This window comes from Astyanax mexicanus, chromosome 24 (assembly GCF_023375975.1).
Source record: "Astyanax mexicanus isolate ESR-SI-001 chromosome 24, AstMex3_surface, whole genome shotgun sequence".
In the NCBI taxonomy this organism is placed as follows: domain Eukaryota; kingdom Metazoa; phylum Chordata; class Actinopteri; order Characiformes; family Acestrorhamphidae; genus Astyanax; species Astyanax mexicanus.
The window spans coordinates 7030325-7050560 of record NC_064431.1 but is presented as its reverse complement, the minus strand read 5'-3'; the positions used below and the strand labels follow the sequence as shown (position 1 = coordinate 7050560).

Genomic DNA, 20236 nt, shown 5'->3' with positions numbered 1-20236 from the left:
GTGCTGTGAATGATCCACCACCCAAATACTAACAGCTGTTCTGTGGTGGTCCTAACTATTGAAGAACAGTGTGAAAAGGCAGAAACAAGTATCCTAATATTATGCTTGAGCTGCGTGTATTGTCCAGTCATATGCAGTAAACATTTGGGCACTACTGTACAATGAAATTTTTTGTTGGTTGTCTTTGTCAAAAGAACTAAACATTCACTAAAGTAAACAAATATTGTTTGGAGCACGTTTTCCATGTACAGTATTTGCATATAAAATATAAAAAAACTTTTGCACGCCATATTTTGCTTTATTTTAGTTTCCAATATGACAATTTATGCAAAAATAACAGAAATTATGCATTACAATGTACAGAAGTGTATTTGCCTTAACACACTACAATTATCCTAATCTAACTCATTCAGCTAATCAAGGGAGCTAAATATCAGTAAATAGCTGTATCAAGTTTGTCTGGCTAGGGTTAGAGCTAATCTGTTTAGCAAGTATCACTCAGCAGTTATTTTATGAATTTTAGAACCGTATATGTTTTGTTTGTTCTCTAGTCCTCTGAATTACAAGGTAATTTAGAAGCTGTAATACTATTATTGCTAATTTTTAGATTTTAGATCGAGAAGTGTCTGTTTTATTAAAAGTATTGGTTTGGGAGTCATGACGCCCCCACAAACCCATACCGAGATTAAAGGGTGATGAATCCGAGAAGCTGGGTAATGTGAACAGTGGCCTTTTGTGAGAGTGTGGTCAGGTGTTGGTCACAACCTGAGATAATCTACTAATCCACAAGCTCTGACTATACCCTCATTCACTTAGAGGTAAGATGAGGAGTCTGACGGATAGGTGATCTATCAGAGAGCAGAGTGCACCAAAAGACATCCAGGGGGTTGTCGGGTTGCGCCAACACTCAACAGTCAGGCCGGCACACTGTGGGGCTATTCATGTGCAGGTGCAGGTCGCCAATGAGACAAGAATGTGATATTGAAACACTGTGAATGACTCAGAAATCAAATCTGTGCATTGGAATGAATATAAATTAGAGACATATGCAGTCCAACAGGTGCTGTCCAATACACGTGCTGTATGTCCAAATGTTTATGGACACCAATTCTAATGAACATCTATTGGTAGTATGCCTAGTAGCAGGCATAGACTATAGTGGTATTATAAATAAAAAAATCAGCACAGAGAAACATTATTACCTTATTAAAGGCCAAATCTTGCTTCTGTATCGAATCTATGCCTTACTCTACGCTGTAACTACATGTTGTGGCAACAAAGATAGCAGCTGTGATTGGTCCAATGAGCCCCATGTTCTCGTTGCATACTCCCGCCTTCACAGTTAAACTACAGAGCAATGTGGGCATACAAACGCATAAGTGTAAACGCTCACAATGGTGCAGGCCTCTTGCACAGGCTATGCTGTAGACACTACGTTGTGACTTGATGTAAAAGTATAATTTAAGCCTTAATTTTCTTGTCACTGAATGCAATCAAATTTTTACAACAATGTTTCAAGATCTTGTAGAAAGCCTTTCATGGATATTAGAGACAGCTATTCTAACAAAAGCAGAATACATTATTTTACATTATATAACAAGTGTCCCAATACTTGTGTCCACATACTGTACAGTCACCTTTTAAAAGAGACACTAATCACTTTTATGTAAACCATGTCATCAATTACCTTATCAAAGAGGCTACCTTTACATTACTTATAAAGTTTTAAAAAAAGAAAGTGAAAAAATATAAAGCAAGCAAACAAATTTTCTACGAAGAAGCAACTCTCGAAATCAATGGACGTCTAGGAAATTGCTTCAATATCATCTTAATAAAAAGGCATCAGGGTGATGTTTGGTTGATTGTCTGACAAACTCTGACAAGCTGTCCTGTGAAAAAGGGACAGGATAAGCCAATGTCAACAGAAAAGTGCTTCTATTCAGTGCTGCAAAGAGTTCTCAACATTCAGTTCTTCAGCAGTCCTAGCTTTCTCAGAGCCTCTCGTCGGTCCTCCCCCATGTTGGGCACCCTCACCACATTTAAGCCTGGTGCATGTAAGAGGTTGTTGGTTACTGGAGGGACAGTGGATGATTGTTTTATTGTTGTTTTGCCAGGAGACGAGGGGACTGTTGTTCCTCTCTGGATGTTCCCAAGGTTGTTTTTTCCAACCTTTGTGGAAGAACATTGCAGGTGATTCTGAGAAACTAACTTGTTTGAAAGATCCCCTCCTGTGGACGGGCTGCTTCCCAGACCCATTCCAGACCTATCCAGGGTAGCAGCCTTACCTACGGCAGACTTGATGTTGTGTTGTTGTAAACGAGAAGGACCTACAGTTAGGTCTGATAAAGAGCGGTGATGGGGGACATTGCTGCCTTGGTTTGACTGGTTCCTTAGTTCTTGGCTCCTTAAAGCAGCACAAGGAGGAGCTGGCCTGCTCTGGGACAAATCTGGAACTGAGCTGGACGAGGGTTTTGCATCAGATTCCTTAAGAAGACCCAGCTTTGATAAAGCCTCCAGCCTCACTTTCTCTGGCTTCATCAAACCTCCACTGCCAGGGGATGTAGATAAGCAAGAGTCTCCATTAGCATCAGTGGTTCCTTTGTGATTCAGAACAGCAATGTTTGATGGCATCTTTTTGGGTTTAGGGGCCACAGCTGGTGGTTGGATCCTATTAGGTTGGATGTTCTGCGAGATAACTTGGGCTCCGTTCTTGGTGAAAACCAGATCTTGATGTGTAGAGGGCTGCCGCTCACTGTCAGTGTTTTTTCGTGAGGATACCTTCTTGCGTAGCTGCACCAAACCCTCATAGGTCAAAGGTCCCCGAGGGGTACGATCAATCTGCAGTCCTTGATCTTTGGCATTATTGGTTTTGCCCATTAATGGAGGAGGAATCACCACTACATTCACTTCTGATGGTACATGTGGAACTTCCTTGTTGCTTTTGTGCACTTTTGTAACCTCTTTTGGAGATGGTTTCTCCTTAAATGCAGGTGGTCCAGGTTTGGGAGGAGAATGGGGACTGCCATTTGCCAGAACAAAAGGTGTTGGAACCAAGTAATTCAGGATTTGATTGTGCTCGGAGCTGCCGTACATACTAGGATCATCAACGTAATGCTTTGGAATATCTGTAATAGAAACAAATGTTTGTCTTTACCTCATGCTTTTGTTGAATATTCCACTGATGCACTGAATATTTGACGATTGAGAATATACATGTCTGTAAATTACGAAAAAATAGTGGTGTTTTGCTGAATAAGTGAATATAAAGAATAATTTCTACAATATAATGACTTGTTCATTTTAGGTCATATTTCAGAGGAAAGGGCAGGTCCCCCTCGTCCCCTGGCTGCACTGAGAGTACTGCTCATGGGAGTGTGGGAGAGAGACAAACGGCAGGTTTAAGTTCATTTTTATGCTTGCCTAAATTTCACAAAAATGAAATAAAATAAACCATTCAACCATACTCATTTAGCTTAGTGTCAGTTTACTACCCTTTCATAAACTGTCTGTTTTTCAGCTGAAAGATTTGAGCTGTACAGGGCTAGGATAGTACTGTTAGATGAGGGAACTTAGCATTAGCATTTGTTTGTTTGCCAAAGGTCTGCCTGCCTTTCTCTGTGTAAATTTCACTTACATGTGAGTTGAGAAGCAATAATTAGGTAAGTTTATGATTAGAGTAGCAGTTCTGAGCTATATTTATTACTGGAATAGCACTGCTTAAGTAAAAGAACTTTATGATTAAATAGCACTGCTCAAGTAAATTCATAGCTAAAATTGCACTACTCAAGTAAATGTATTATGCTTTGTCGGTTTCTCTGCTGGCATATGAAAAGGATTAGGTGTTCAATAAACACTTTAAATTTGTAGTTTTGTAATTGTAATTGTAATTGTGGAATACCACATATATTTATATTATTATTATTATTATTATGTTTTCTTACAATATGTTTATATTTGTTTTATTCACTGGTGAATAATGTGGCAAAATGAATAAAAACCTGTGCACAGTACTCTTTATTTCGTTCATTCGCCAAAGATTTTCATTATAACGCATCTCTATCAAATATATATATATGCAAAAATAATATAATTTAAGAAACTGGCCTTTTATCTTTACCTTTTTGCTTAATTTGATTCATGGAAGCAGAAAGACAAGCTGTTTTGGTGGCAACATTTCCACGTGCAGGAAGATTTTCAGCTTCATCGTTAGACAGGCCACTGTCATCGTCTGTGTCAAGGGCATCAATTGTCTCCTCCAAGAACATGAGACACGCCTTCTCTTCTGCAGAGAGGTACTGCAGACTGTCATCACTCTGCAACAGTTAAACATCACAGATGGATATGCATCAAGCCTCGTATCACTGGAACCAGATTGGTTTCATATTTGGTTAGAAAAACATGAGAAATTAATATGTCAATATAAAAGGCAAGGAAGTGGAACTCACGAAATAAGAGCTGAGCACGCTGTCACAACTGTCAGCGCTGTCCATCTCTCCTATTGTCTCCTTGCCAATGCTACCTGGCCACGTGTCACTTTTTGGCATTGCAAGTTATTCACGCTTCAGGCTTAATCATGAAGCCTTAACCTGGATCTTCCCAGAGAAAACATACATAAAAAGAGTAGCAGTCAAAAGTTTGGACACACCTTCTCATTCAATATTTTTCTTTATTTCTTATTTCATTTATTTTTTACATTGTAGATTAATATTAAACACATGAAAACAGTCAGTTAAGGACACATATGGAATCACATAGTAAAATAGTAAAATAAAAAAAGTGTTTGTCCTCCACATTAATCCCTTGGTCTAAACCTGATGAACTGAGAAGGTGATTTGAGGTGATTTAATTGGGATGAGCTGGAGCTTCACAGAGAGAAGGAAAAGCAGCAACTATTGTTCAGCACCTCCAAGAACTCCTTCCTTCAAGATGCTGAGAAAACTATTCCAGGTTATTCTACCTCATGAAGACTAAATGAGGTAGATAAAAATACCAAGAGTGTGCAGATCTGTCTTCAAAGATAAATGTGCTACTAATATATACTACTAGAATATATTATTTACTAGCTACTAGTATAGTTTTAATGTCTTAAAATTACATTTATAGTGTAAAAAATCATAAAAAGAAAAGAAAACACATTGAATGAAAAGAAGTGTGTCTAAACGTTTGACTGGTACTGTATAAATATGTATAAATATGTATAAATGTATAAATATTAATAGAAGTAAAGCTGGTGTTTGGTAAAAATACCAAATAATTTACACAATACGTCTTGATTATTTTAGGTCGTGTTTCTTTGCTTTGTCGGGTTCTCTTGTGGCATATTAAAAAGATTAGGTGTTCAATAAACATTTTAAATTTGTACTTTTGTAATTGCTTCTTATTTAAAAAGGAAGACCACTTATGTTTATTTACAACCCTGCAGTACAGTACCTTTCTGCAGGATTTCTGTAGGATATTTAGCTGCATTTTTCCCAAAGCTTAATCAAACTGATATAGTCCAACATTTTAGAAAGTACACACTGGGTAGAGTTAACTGCTCTAAGGTCAGTTCAAAAGGGCAGAGAGTAGGGGTGTATCTAGTTGTAAGGTATTTACCTGATTGCTACACTGGTCAGATCATGTGACTCGGATTACAGCACACTGTGCTGTAAGCCCGTCTAATGGGATCATGTTCAGCATGAATGGAAAGTGACATGAATCATCTGGACATTTCTCGCTACAAAGTTACACAAAGCTCTAAACACTGTCAGAGAACAGAAACTCACGGTTGAATATCAGATCTGACGAGTACAGATTGTCTAATTTTTGGTTTAACTGCCTCTGAAGTGTCTCCTGAGGGTTTTTTTCTCACAAAAACAAAATAAAGACTCACAGAAGAGACACACACCAATGACAGAACAAACATTTCCCCAAAGTTACTGCTGCCTCTGTGGCTCTGACCATCATTCAGTGTCACTCTTACAGTTTCCTTGTATTTGAATATGACGTGTTTGAAGATAAGAGTATTTCAACTGTAGGGCAATCTTGCTGAGTTTCATGCAAATGGAAAGAGATGACTTGCATCGTGTTTAAATGACTAAGGACTCAAGCATTCTGTCTGACCTTATTGTAACTCTAATTTATTTACAAATTTACCAGTGCATCTTACACACAGAGTGATCTATTTTAAGCGTTTATGACGTTTATGGTTGATGATTATGGCTTACAGCCAATAAAAAACAAAAATCAGTTTTAGAAAATTTGAGTATTATAATATTATATAAGACCAATTGGTACTTTTGGCAGTGTGGGCAGTGTGCCAGGTCCTGCTGGAAAATGAAATCTGCATCTCCATAAAAGTTGTCAGTAGCAGAGGGAAGCAAGAAGTGCTGTAAGATTTTGTGGGAAAACAAAACTGCACTGACTTTAGACTTGATGAGAAAACACAGTGGATCAACACCAGCAGATTACATGCCTTTCCATTAAACCATCACTGATTGGTGGAAACTTCACACTAGACCTCAAGCAGTTTGGACTGTGTGTCTCTCCACTCTTCCTCCAGACTCTGCTCCCTTGACTTACAAATCAAATGTAAAATGTACTGATGTGTATCAGTACTGATGTGTCAGTGTATAAAATGAGTTTCACATTTGTAACTGAATTACTGAAATAAAGAAACCATTCATTTAATTAAAAAAATTGAGATGCACTAGTACATTTGTATTGATTTTTTTTTATTGAAATTTTCACACAGGAGTTTTGTTTTATACACTCAAAAAATCACTTAAGTCTTACAGTAAAAAGTCCAGCCATGGACATCCAGCACTTTCTATGAATTCAGTTTTTTACTTTTTATAGTATTTCAATTCTGTAGCCGGGTCCTGTGGCCAAATCCTTTGGCCACGTTTGGCCATTTCTTTAAAAATACTGAGCTGATGCGACACAAATCTTCTAATATTATTGAAACAGAGACATCAATCCAAGTATTTCTGTGCTTTGTTATCTTATCATCCTATATATTAAATTGCATATCTGGCCGTTCAGACAGTCACAGTGCTGGAAATTAAGTACATTTTGATACATTGCAGATTTCAACACCACATTGTTAAATTGGCCAAATCAGAATTAAAAATGTCAGATTCACTGTGTTTTTGTTATTCACACGAACGGCACACAAACAACCCATATGTGACACAAATGTCGTAAAAGATTGGGTTTAGGACACATTTACTGACTTTTTTCTTAATATGCCCCACATCTGACATTTACCTGAACAATCCACGCTGTATAACTAATGGGCATGTGCAAAACCGCAGGGTTTCATGTAAAGTTTCAGTTTCATCCATGTCAGAATCTTAAAAGAATCAGTTTGGTCTTATCACCCAATTTACTCAAGCCTTAAGTTAGAGTCACTTAGACTACATTCACACAGCAGGTAGGCAGAGAAGAGCCCAGAAATATTTGTGGCATGTCTCTGTTCCAAATAAAATTAGAAGGCCTGTGTTGCAGCTGCAAGCACAGCCACAGACGCAGTGTTTTTAATAAATTAATACTATTAAGATATATATGTGAGCAGCTGTAAACAGTGTCATTTTAAGACACATTTATACTTTTTTTTATAATATTGTATTTTTACATGACAAGAGGATGTTATGTGCATGACTGTATTGGTATATCTATCCTAATTCATCCTTTAATTTTGTTCTATGAGAGTTCCTGCTCTCAATTTAAAAAATACCCCCCCCCCCCCCCCATCATCCTCCACTATGCAAACACAAACAAAGTTCTTCTGCAGTTCTTCAGGGAATGTGTTTTTCCTTTCTAACTAAGGTTGTTTATGGCAGTTAGTTCTTACTTCTACGTCAGCCATTATTATTCCACTGTAACAATATATTTTTTTATGATTTCAGGTTCCTGTGATTACCACGTCGCTGATATCAGCAACCCACACACAAGAGGTTTTATGTTTATGGCTGTGCCACACCTTCAGGCATAATAACTAATGCAAGTCATGCTTTTTTATGACAGGCTTGTGAAAAGATGAAAACAAATATCCTCAACCTAGTAATTCCACTGCAGGAAGAGGGGATACAGTGGAAAAGCACTAACCCAAAAGGTGTGCTGTGGTTTGTTGATGCTACTAAAGCTAAAGCAGTTTCTATCCAACACATCCAAAACAATTATTCAGTCCTATTTTGATGTGTAGTTTATTGTATAAAGATCAGGCCCACATGGTCATGATCATTTAAAAAATATTAGTTAACGTCAGGTTTGTTTTTACACTCCGTTTGCAGTTAAAATTAATAAAATATTCAGAATCACTCAGAACACATGGTATCAGTTTACTATTCTTTCACAAACTGTCTGTTTTCCAGCTGAAATATACGAGCTGTACAGGGCTAGGATAATATCATTAACTGATCACTCTAAGCCCTAGCATTTGTTCAATTCATTCTTGGCGTGTTGTTTAATGCAGAAGATCAGACCCAGGTGATCATTATCATTTTTTTTTCAAGTTACATTTTGTCCTAGATATTTTCTATGAGATATTACCCCCAAAAACTATAACCAAAGCTAGTTTAAAATGAAGGTTATTTGAAAAGGGGTGGGGATATTTTAGGCAAAACTGGTTGCCAAGCTGCCTGTTATCAAGATACAATACATTAAAAAACTATGAGTAACTTTGAGTTCTTTTTTTTAACTAACTTGACATGATTCTTCTAAGAATTGAGAAAATCAACAATTAAATGTGTATCTTTCCTGTATGAACAGAAAAGGTGTGCCATATCATATAGTATACAATATATTGTGGCACAGTATCATGATTAAAAAAATAGACAACTCCTGAATGAAACTGACATACTTACATAAAATAAAACTAAGGATTTTACATAAGTAAAAGGACTTAGGAGCAATAAGGATTATATTTTCAGTAGGTACTCACGAAATGATCACAATGTATTTGAGCTGTGTGGTACATCATGGTAATCTTTGTGAGTTTTAGTTTCCAAACCTGCCCACTGTCATTCCCTCAGTCCAAACCCATTTCCAGGTATAGAACATGTTAGTAGGAAGCTAGCAAGAACTGTTTTTTTCCTAGTGTTTGGTGTCTCTCTCTCTCTCAATCTCTCTCTCTCTCTCTCTCTCTCTCTCTCTCACTCACTTGCTGTAAAAAATGATTTTCGAGTAATACATGTAATTTACAAGCATTAGGAACACCCTATTAAAATGTAGGAGACTCCCTGTGTGAACTTCTGTGATGGGTGGGATCTGTTCCGTTGCATTAATAATAAAAATAGCCTAATGTTTTTGTCCTCTTTTTCAAAGTAATCGTCATTGTTTGGTATAAATTATTCAGTCCCTTTCCTTACTTTCAGTTGCTAAGTATAGTCTGTGCAGCCTTAATATTGGCTAAATGTAATCTGCCTCTGTCTGATAGATAAGAAATTGTCATGGAAAATTATCATTTTTTTTGACTGAGCAGCAAAAAAAGTTTAAGTATAACATTGTACATAATATAACAATGTAATAATATTATATAATATTATAATATGACTATTTCATTTGCACACATTGCGATAGTGATAGTAAAACAATATATAGGTACCACTTTAAAATAAGACTACCTTTATAAAGGGTTTATAAATGGTTTACAATTAGTTTATTAATAGTTACTAATTAGGTTGTAAATGCTTTAAAAATCATTAATAATCAGTTATGTGGCTGTGGGTTCACTATTTGGCAAACAACAGGTCTACGTACCTTTCTACGTATGTGTTATAACTGATTATTAATGATTTTTAAGGCATTTACAACCTAAATAGTAACCCTTAATAAACTAAACCATTTATAAACCCTTTATAAAGGTAGTCTTATTTTAAAGTGGTACCAATATATATTGTGCAGCCATAGTACTGACCACTGCATACCTGAATCATCACACATGACCTGCATGATGTTTTGATGTTTTTGAGATCCTCCGGCCTAAAGTTATTTTAGCAATCACATTGTGGCCCTTGTCAAAGTGGCTATGATTTTTATCCTGTGTACACAGAATCACACTCAACAGCCGGGCTATTTACTGTCTAGTAAATCATGTAACTATAGCCCACATATAGAATTTAAAGAATTTTGAAAGTATCCTCAAGTGCAGCAAAAACCATCAAAAACATTGTGTGGAAATCGGCTCTCACCAAGACACCCCAGGAAAGGAAGAGTAAGAGTTACCTCTGTTGTAAAGAATAAGTACAGAGTTACCAGCTTCAGAAACCACAAGTTAACAGCAGCCCAGTTAAGAGCACTTAAATGCTTCACAGAGTGTTTTTGGTTTAACACTTTTTAAAGTTGCTATATGATTCCTTATGTGTTCCGTCATAGTCTGGATGACTTTGGTATTAATTTACAATGTAGGGGAAAAACACTAAATGAGAAAAGATGTCTAAACTTTTGACAGGTACTGTATATATAGACACACACACACATTTGCCACAGAATCATCTACCGGTACATCAAAAACATTGACATTATGTTTGCTATCAGTAGCTGTTTATGATCATCACCGTTTAACCCAGTTGTGCCTTTGACAAGTTTCAGTGAACTGTGTTACACAACAGAGAAAATTGATCTGTGTTATCTCTCTGTGCCAAACTGTGGCAGACTCCGCTTCTTCTCTCAAATCCTCACAGGAGTTGAGTTTCACTTTGAGGAAAGCTTTTCTAATTTACCTCAGAACTATCAGTAACATGGTGAGCTGCTGGGGACCACAGCTGCTCAAAACTGGGCCAAGTGCAGGACTTTATTTATTTATTTATTTATTTATTGCTTACTTACTTCATACTACTAATTTTCATTACAGTTTCCACACCAGATGTGCACATGTAAATGTGTAAACTAGCTAATGAGGTAGCTATAAGATAATTTCCATCTGTAGTGAACCTGGGCAGGTTATAACAGACTTAAGATTAGTGTCGTCAGATCAATGGACACTACAACACAACAGCAACATCACATAGCTATACACCTCTGGAAAAAAATAAGAGACCACTTCAGTTTCTGAATCAGTTATTCTGATTTTGTTATGTATAGGTTTATGTTTGAGTAAAATGAACATTGTTTTTATTCTATAAACTACAGACAACATTTCTCCCAAATTTTATATAAAAATATTGTCATTTAGAGCATTTATTTGCAGAAAATGAGAAATGTCTGAAATGACAAAAAAGATGCAGAGCTTTCAGACCTCAAATAATGAGATTTTCATAAAGATTCAGAGTTCAGAAATCAATATATTTGTGGAATAACCCTGTTTTTTAACAGTTTTCATGCATATTGGCATGTTCTCCTCCACCAGTCTTACACACTGCTTTTGGATAACTTTATGCCTTTACTCCTGGTGCACATTTCAATCAGTTCAGTTTGGTTTGATGGCTTGTGGTCATCCATCTTCCTCTTGATTATATCCCAGGTTTTCAATTGGGTAAAATCAAAGAAACTCATCATTTTAAGTGGTCTCATTTTTTTCTAGAGCTGTATATTACTGACTTAGTGGTCAGCTTATTTTAAATTTAGTTTGTTCAGTTCATTAGCCTTGAGAAAAGCACCAGTATCCATGTTATAAAGTCTTACAAGTAGCCTTTAACTACTGTAACACACTACAGTACCATTCATAATAAACCAAATCACTAAAAAAACACTAATTAACTATACTCTGTCTACAATTTAACTAAACTTAGGACACTTCGTAGCACTTCTACTTTTGTTCTAAACTGTTAAATATGTTTGATAATGGAGTAAAACTCACCTGTACTAAAGATTGTCGCAGCTGAATCCCTTTCCAAACAGAAGCGTGTCAGTAGTAAAGCACCTGCGATCTGCTCCAGGTGAGATTATGACCAAAGGATCAGAATCCGTCACATCAAGCCCCGCCCACAAGTTACCACAGCCAATCGGCATCGAGACAACAGTGCTGACGCCTGGAGGGTGGGCGTGTGTTTGAAGGCCCAATCCCAAATAGCTCCCTACTGGACTTTCAGGACAAGCACTATGTGAACAGCCTGGCTGCGTCCCAATTGTGTACTACACACTACTATACTACACTATAAGCTATATACCACACACTCAGTGTGGGATTGGCAGGTTAGTACACACAATATTAACATACTAACCTGTTCTGATATACAACAGGAAGTGACACAGCATGAAGAATACTCCAGCAGTTTATTTTATTTATTTTTTATTCATATACTTTCTTCCCCATTTTACTTTACAGCTCTGAAAGAATAAGAGACCACGTCAAAATGATCAGTTTCTATGATTTTGCTATTTATAGGTATATATTTGAGTAAAATGAACATTGTTGTTAAACCACTGACAACATTTCTCCCAAATTCCAAATACAAATATTATCATTTAGAGCATTCATTTGTAGAAATTAAGATGTTTAAAATAAAAAAAGGTACAGTGCTTTCAAACCTTAAATAATGCAACAAAAAAAATGCATATTCAATAAAGCTGAACTGCTTAATTTTTTAACCAGGAGTGGCATAATGTCACCCAAACACAGTGTGAAAGACTGATGGAGAGCATGCTAAGACACATGAAAGGTGTGATTAAAAATCTGAGTTATTCTGCCAATTATTGATTATAATATATATATATATATATATATATATATATATATATATATATATATATATATATATATATATATATATATATATATAATATTGTTGTTTCTAAATTAATATGAACTTGTTTTCTTTGCATCATTTGAGGTTTGTAAGCTCTGCACTTTTTTCATTAATTTGACCATTTTTCATTTTCTGCAAATAAATGCTGTAAATTGGATTTTGTTTTTTTTTGTTTGTTTTTTGAATTTGGGAGAATGTTGTATGTAGTTACAGAATAAAACCACAATGTTCATTTTACTCAAACATAAACCTATAAATAGTTCAATCAGAGAAACTGATTATTGTAACGTGGTCTCTTACTTTTTTTTTCCAGAGCTGTATATATGATTAGAATAATGTTTTAAATTTTATGCATGTGTTGCTTAGACTGCAATAAAAAGGTGGTTCTCCAGCTGCCTGCTGCAGTTTATTTGAAGTAACTGCTGCGGTATTTTCCTACAACAATGCCATTCATTTAACTTGCTTTATTTCATGCCGTATGCAGTGCACTCTGTGGGGTAATTGTGATACATTTGACATTTGCCTAAATGTTGTAACCTTCTTTCTTTAATATAATTGTCGTTATTATGTCGTTACATTACATTATTATGTTACAGAAAGAACATTACAATATGCAGGTTACAATATTGTTACAATGTTACAATAATGTTACACTACTGATGGCCTATGTAGTAAACTGTGTAGGGTGTACAGGACAATTTGAGACTTTGTGAAGCATGAATCCCAAACGGTTCCTCGTTGCACTGTTATTCAGTGCTCCATGTTGTGCGCTGTGTAATAAGTAGGAGTCAGTTTGAGATGAAACCAAAGCTTCAATCGCAGGTGAATGTTATTCAGAGCCCTAGGTAGGGAAAAAGAGATGATTTGAGATGTAGCCAGAGGTTGAATCTCAAATAGTTCCTTATCAGACTTTTATTACACTGTCTGTGTTAATCAGTTGCCTAGAGCTTGGGTCTTAAATAGTTTGTTACCAGACATTTATTACACATTTGTTACACTGTTATTCAGTGCTCTAATTAGGGAGCAAGGGTCAATTTAGAATATGAATCCCAAATTGGTCCTTATCACACAATATGTGATTTAGTCAAAGGCTTGAATAGTTCCCTATCAGGCTTTATTTGCACCACATTATTCACTGCCCTATATTGTACACTTTGGAGGAAGTAGGGGACAATTTGAGATTTAGATAAAACTTTAAATGCCAAATGATTTTTGGACATTAGGCTTTTATTTCACCGTTTTTACTCAGTGCCCTAAGCAGTACAAGTAAGTGACCATTTGACCAAATCTCACACAGTTCCTTATTAGACTTTTACTACACTGTTTTTGTTAGTCGGAGTTTTAGGATTAAGCAAAAGTCTGAATCTTAAATAGTTCCTTATCAGACTTTTAATTGCACAATGTTATTCAGTGCCCTATGTAGGGGGTTAGAGACACTTTGAAGGTGTAAATCTCAAATGGTTCCTTATCAGAGCTTTATTACAGTGTATGTGTTATTCAGTGTCCTATGTAGGGAGTAAGGGACAGTTTTAGGTTTAGCCAGAGCACAAATCTCAAATAGTTCTTTATTAAGACTTATTTAACTGTTATTAAGTGCTCTAGGTAGGGCACTATGTTGGATAAAATGGTCAATTTTAAACTGAAGTGGGACAATTTGAGATGTAGCCAAAGGTTAAATGCCAAATAGTTCCTCAACAGACTTTAATTGCACTGGGTTATTCCCTTCCCTATTTAATACACTTTGTAGGAAGTAGGGTACAGTTTGAGATTTAAATAAAGCTTAAATGCCAAATTATTCCTTATCAGACTTGTATTACACTGTTTGTGCTATTCAGAGTCATATGTATTGCACTTTATAGGTAGTATTCTACAGTTTATGATTTAGCAAAAGGTTAAATCCCAAATGTTTTCGTATCAAAATGTATTCAGTGCCCTATGTTACTCAGTGCCCTATGTATTGCACTATGTAGGAGGTAGGGGAGCCTTTTAGTTTTAGCCAAAGCTAAATAGAAGTAGGCCTGTTTTTTCATCTACATACACAAGATGGCAGGCTGCTGAATGAAACAACTGCCAAAATAGGTTTGCTGCCTGCCATTGTCATTCCAAATCCTAGGTAATCCTATTACTAAAGTTAAAAGATTTCTTAAAATAGCATTACTTTAATCGTGCAAATTGTTAGAGACATAATCCTGTTTATCTGAATGGGATTTATTAGAGAGGTAGTTGATAGCAAGTGACACTTAATGTACATCAAGCCAAATACAGTAAATAAACTGTTGTGTTCTGCAACTGCAGCATAATTCAATCCCAGAATAACACCACAGATGATGAAGCTTATGGAAGCTCTTACCTGTTGAATGAAACAAGCAGGTGTATCAATTCATCCTTTATTTATGGTGTAACCATTACTTCATTAACTTCCTGTTTAGAGCTCTGCTCAGTGATGATGTTTAAAGCTTAACATCATCCAATCCCACTATCCAAATAATAAAATAACATACAAAGCCTTGCGTGGACAGTACCTGACTGCAAATGTATTGTATTTCCAGTTATCACCAGCACTAAAATACATTCTATGTATTAATGTATTGTTTAACCACTCATACTACTTACTGTACTAGGCTAGGTCACCAAGTCCAGCGACATTTACCCCAGTGTTTTCAAGCACTTCAAAAAATCTGATATGACACAATTCTTCACTGAAGGAAAGAAAAAAAATCAATCTTGGCAAAAACGTTTCGTAGCCACTTGCATAAAGGTGTTTTGCATGGCCAGTTGTACAAACAATAAAAACAGTGCAGTTTGGAACGTAAATCCACACCACTATACTATATAATGTTTATAATGTGAGTCCACAATCAGCACCATTTGTTACACAATCCACTCTCTCAGAAGCCTAACTAAAACTACAACCCATGCTTTTCAAATACTTTATGCATGAGAAGCTACCTGTTAAAAAAAAAATCATAAACAACTACAGAATGCTCCTCACTGTCTGATCTTTGCGACTATTTCAAGTAACAGTTATTATTGAGCCAGTGAGCTTTTAAGACCATTCAGTGCCATCGATTGTTCGGAAATGTGCAATATAACCTTAAAATTGAGAAAAGAAATAATCACACAAATACAGCAAGGCTATCAACTATGCAATAGTAGTGTTGCAAGTTTTAAACACTGATAACGAAGGCAATGTTTGACATTTTGGTTTGAATAAAAGGCTCACTCCTCATTAGGCAATAAACTCAATTGCTACATATCAAAAATAAAAAGGTGTTGTTGCAATACTGTGCTGATAATACACACCAAAACGTAATGCTCAAGAATGTCAAAAACCCAGTGTTGACCAAGAGTTGTAATTAATACTGAAAAGTTGGGGGTTTTGGGTTAAAACACATTGTGAGGTAGAAAACGGCACCAAGCTGAGACACACAACTGTGAATTAGTTTGGGTTTGGGTTCAGGTGAGAACATATACCGAGTGGCAGTGGGAGGGCACAGTAAAGGTGATCCAAAGCGAACTGTTACACTTCGCCGAAGTTGGTGTGACCCGTCTCCTTGGCATGCTCTCTCGCCTCCTTTTGTCCCACCAGGCCGGTCTGGCACACCATGCAGCGCAGCGCGAAGCGGTTGACGTCCGTGTACTGCCGCTTGCTCCTTGCCTCGTCAGCCAGCTCCAGGGCCTGCGCGAGGATGATGTCGTCGGTAGTGGAGAAGACAGTCTGCGGTGGGATGTCCGAGCCAGGCGTTGCCCTCTGCAGCGGGTCGTAGTGGATTCCGTCGTAAATAAGCAAGACACGTTTCTGGTAGCCAGCATCCTCGCCAAATCGGTCCACACGAACAGTTTGCGTGTCCACGACACAGATTTCGCACTGGTAAAACTTGGACAGGATGGAGACCTCAATAGCACCCCCCCACGTGTCATCACGCCGGATCCAGGTGCAGTATTCGTCGTTGCTTTTGCCCAGTACTGCCTCTGAATAGGCAGCTGCGTCACTGGCCACGATCTGGGCGATAAGGCCGCGCATCTCGGGTGCGCAGGCTGGATCATACACACCCCCCTCCACCACGTAGTTCACACTCGTAAAGAGGCAGGAGTTGTCAGCAGGAACCACTCGGCGCTCCAGAACAGGAGAAGAATTTAGGCATGGGACTTTTGTTAGAGCAGCATTAGTCTGGACTTTTGGTTTGTTCTTTTCTTCTTCTACAATCAGAGTGTCTCCTGTAAGAGAGGTTATGAAGGGAAAGCGGGGAGACAAAAAAAACATTTTTGTAAATGTTCTTTCCAATAACCAAAGATATAGGTAGCAATGTGAACAAATACCAAAAACTATGCAATTCGGTGTGAAATGGACTTGAAACGTGACGACCAGCATTGCAAAATACAGCGTTTTTAGCCAATGCTCCCCAAACAGGCTTATGCATGTTAATGCACGTTAGAAGCTTTGATGAGTGCTCATGCAAATATCGTTTTAAGTTTTCCTAAACTCCTAACGAGCCACAACAGAGCTCCATACAGTTTAACCCCAAATTAGTGTGCTTTTTTTGTTGTGTCTGTCCCAATTTTTCAAAGTGTATACTTTACTAACATTGCCAAATAGTAAGTGAAAAACATCCTGCAACCTTCCCGCTTCTTCCTGCTTGTTAAAGAAAAAATATAAATACATAGTTATATGTTATTTTATGAAATAAATATTTATAGAAAATTCACTGAATTAACAAAAATTGTGCTACATCATAATATAAATTATCAGAATATCAGAATATCCAAATATATATGATATTTAGATATGAATATGGATTTTTTTTTTCTGGTTATATTGCACAGCCCTACTGGGTAAAGTCAATTCATGTTTAAAAATCAACAAAATAAAAACCTCACCTGATTTTATAGGGTAGTCTTTTAGGTGAGCATCTCCATTGCGAAGATCCAAGCTGGATGGTGGGTAGCCCACCATGATCTTCTGAACGTCGCATGGAATTCCAGTTAGCTCCTCTACCTTGGTTTTCAGCTCTTGGACACAGGACTGGTGCGTGAGGCCTTGCATCAGATGGGTTCCATTCTTGGCCTTGCACCTCAGTCGCAGCATCCTGAGTCCCTTCAGTTCTGCTTCGGAACAAACAAACTCAAAGATGTAGTATTACTTTTACTTGCTTTGGCTTCTTGGACATCTTTGTTGTCGTGTTCACAACTGGTTAAACTGTCAGTTCACAAATAAAGAAAACGTGATCCTTCTTTAAAATATTACGAAAAATTTATAAAAGACGAATCACAATGTCAGATATCGTTATTTACAGGAGATCCTAGACCTTGCCTCCTTTCAGACGTAAATATGAACAAAATTGAAATATATGCGTAAATTTGACCATGTTTTAATAACAATTTTACCTTTTAAGGAGCACCTATTTTTGTGGGTGTTTTCGCAATGGATTTCTCACACATGCTTCATCAGATCACAATAAAGCTGCTATTTGAATAGGTAGTGCACTATATGATCCTTTGAAACAAGTACTTTTACACTTTTCCTTGAGTAAAAAACTTGAGTTGTTACTTTAACTTCTACAAAAGTATTTTTAAACCACTATATCTATACCTCAACCTGAATAATGAATGTGAATACTTTTGACACCTTTGGTTAAGGCATTCCTGAGTAAATAATTTAATTCCTGAAAGGATATAGTGTGATTTTGGGGACCTAAATAAACCAAGCTGCTGACCACTGCCTCAGAACCAAACAAAAGGGAAATAAACAAAAGACACCTGGTTGTAATTGTCCACAAACAGTCGGTGAGGTAGCTGCCTGCCTAAAACAGACAGTCAGGTAGGTAAGTAGCTGACTGTGCTAAAACTGATGCAACAGCTTGGCAAACCCCTAAAAGTGTATCCAAATTTTGCTACATACTGTTAACCTGCTTGTAATGCTTTAGCTTCATTTATAATAATGTTGCACTGGGTATTGTAAGCTAATAATAGTTAGTAGCTTAGCTAACGTTAGCTAGCTAGGAAAGCTGCGTTAAACCACATAACCCAACCCAGCATATAGCTATCTTACAATAACCTAGAATATTTGCTAGTTAACTAGATTTAAACTCTAATAAAGCAGCCTTGTAACTCCCTTTACCCAAATTAATAAGAACTGTATTTTAGCTCAGCAATGTAACGTTGCATTAACGTTAGCCAGTCAGCTAATCTACCAAACCTAGCTTAGCTATGCTGGTCTTAATTCAGCATAATAGACAACTAGCTTATCTTAGTTTAGCAAGCTAACAGTTATCTTAGCAGCATCTCAGCGTCAATATTAAATGAACTTTTGCATTATTTAATCAAATACCGCCCTAGTTAACATCGCAAATCTGTCCCCAACAGAACCGTGCTCATATACGGTGGCTTTTAACCGTTAATTCGCTTAAATTGTCTGTATATCGTAGCGTTTCTCACCTCGGAGCGCCTTCCAAATAACAACACACTGGCCAACAACTGACATGCGCACTGCGTCACACCGCGTGCACAAAACAGTGCAGACGCAAGCAGTTGTTGAGCTCATGTCATCTTTCCACGTATGTCTGTGTTTATTTTTATGTATCAAGTTTTATTACATTAACTAAGTTACACGTTTTATGTATTTACATAAAAAACATAGCTTGTTATTTTAAATATAAAATAACTGCAATATTTAGAATAAGAAAATATCTTTTAACATTTTCACATTTTGCCACCTTACAACACAAAATTGTATTTGTAATGTAGTTGTATTTTATTGCGATTTTAAGTGATAGAGCAACATATAGTCTATAATATATATATATATATATATATATATATATATATATATATATATATATATATATATACACACACACACAAAAAAAAAACTATTAATTGGATTTCTGCATAAATTGGACAATAAATGTGTACTGATTTTCAAGTCACAACAATAAGCAAACACAGTCTGCTAACACTAGTGATGGGTCTGACGACCCTGAAACCTCGACACATGCGCCGAGCTGTCAAGGCGAAACCCCGTGTCGGTGCGCGTATCAAGTTAAGGAAAACCACGTGACCGATACACTTACTGTATCGTTTGGTAGCGATGGGTCTGACGACACTGAAACTTCAGCGCATGCACCGAGCAAACAAGGCGAACCCCTGTGTCAGACCGCGTATCATTTTAAGGAAAACCATGTGACCGATGCATTTCTTCGCGCAGTTGCTTGCAATGACTTTCTTAGTCCAGCAGATGTCGCCATTAAGTGATACAGCAACACAGTTTCAACACAGTGTCGATACAGTTTGGGAAATGTGCCATACACCCAATGAGGCTTCATCTGCCCATCACTATTGGTGAATATAAATCACGCGTCGCACAACAGAGCTCTCAGAAAAAAAAAATGTCATAAATCCATAGATAATTTTAAGTTCAATTTTATATGAATCCCTCTTCTTTTCTTAGTTTGAACTGTGTTTGTAAAATCAAAAAGAACAAAGAGAGAAGCGGTAGTAAAGGTAGTAGTTTCTGAGCGCAGGCAGCGTCTCAGGGCCGGTCTCTGTGTGGTTAGTCCTCCTGGTCGCTG

The 20236-nt window shown here is 36.9% G+C and overlaps 2 protein-coding genes across 4 annotated transcripts; both read right to left on the bottom strand.

Moving 5' to 3' along the window:
• Positions 1-277: 277 nt before the first annotated feature.
• Positions 278-11906, bottom strand: zgc:158258 (uncharacterized protein LOC791186 homolog). Of its 2 annotated transcripts, none has more exons than XM_007251392.4 (4): positions 11780-11906; positions 4446-4592; positions 4118-4313; positions 278-3125 (listed from the first exon to the last, which is right to left on the bottom strand). In XM_007251392.4, exons 2-4 carry the CDS (start codon positions 4542-4544, stop codon positions 1966-1968), a joined length of 1455 nt encoding a protein of 484 aa, XP_007251454.3. In that variant the 5' UTR covers positions 4545-4592; positions 11780-11906; the 3' UTR covers positions 278-1965. The 2 variants fall into 2 exon arrangements, with proteins under 2 accessions (XP_007251454.3, XP_007251456.3); XM_007251394.4 differs by having other exon boundaries at positions 4446-4586; positions 11780-11871.
• A 3133-nt stretch (positions 11907-15039) lies between these two features.
• On the bottom strand, positions 15040-19216 carry yod1 (YOD1 deubiquitinase). Of its 2 annotated transcripts, none has more exons than XM_049471733.1 (3): positions 19104-19216; positions 17547-17774; positions 15040-16886 (listed from the first exon to the last, which is right to left on the bottom strand). In XM_049471733.1, exons 1-3 carry the CDS (start codon positions 19207-19209, stop codon positions 16189-16191), a joined length of 1032 nt encoding a protein of 343 aa, XP_049327690.1. In that variant the 5' UTR covers positions 19210-19216; the 3' UTR covers positions 15040-16188. The 2 variants fall into 2 exon arrangements, with proteins under 2 accessions (XP_049327690.1, XP_007251458.2); XM_007251396.4 differs by having other exon boundaries at positions 17547-17771.
• Between the last annotated feature and the right edge of the window lie 1020 nt (positions 19217-20236).

What these genes read in the sequence shown, in the direction of transcription:
- zgc:158258 (XM_007251392.4), bottom strand. Translation starts at nt 4,544, where the DNA reads ATGCCAAAAAGTGACACGTGGCCAGGTAGCATTGGCAAGGAGACAATA. An exon ending in GCGTGCTCAGCTCTTATTTC is followed by an intron (nt 4,314 to 4,445) that starts GTGAGTTCCACT and finishes TAACTGTTGCAG; the next exon opens with AGTGATGACAGTCTGCAGTA. An exon ending in GAATCAAATTAAGCAAAAAG is followed by an intron (nt 3,126 to 4,117) that starts GTAAAGATAAAA and finishes TTTCTATTACAG; the next exon opens with ATATTCCAAAGCATTACGTT.
- yod1 (XM_049471733.1), bottom strand. Translation starts at nt 19,209, where the DNA reads ATGAGCTCAACAACTGCTTGCGTCTGCACTGTTTTGTGCACGCGGTGT. An exon ending in TATTTGGAAGGCGCTCCGAG is followed by an intron (nt 17,775 to 19,103) that starts GTGAGAAACGCT and finishes TTTGTTCCGAAG; the next exon opens with CAGAACTGAAGGGACTCAGG. An exon ending in AGACTACCCTATAAAATCAG is followed by an intron (nt 16,887 to 17,546) that starts GTGAGGTTTTTA and finishes CCTCTCTTACAG; the next exon opens with GAGACACTCTGATTGTAGAA.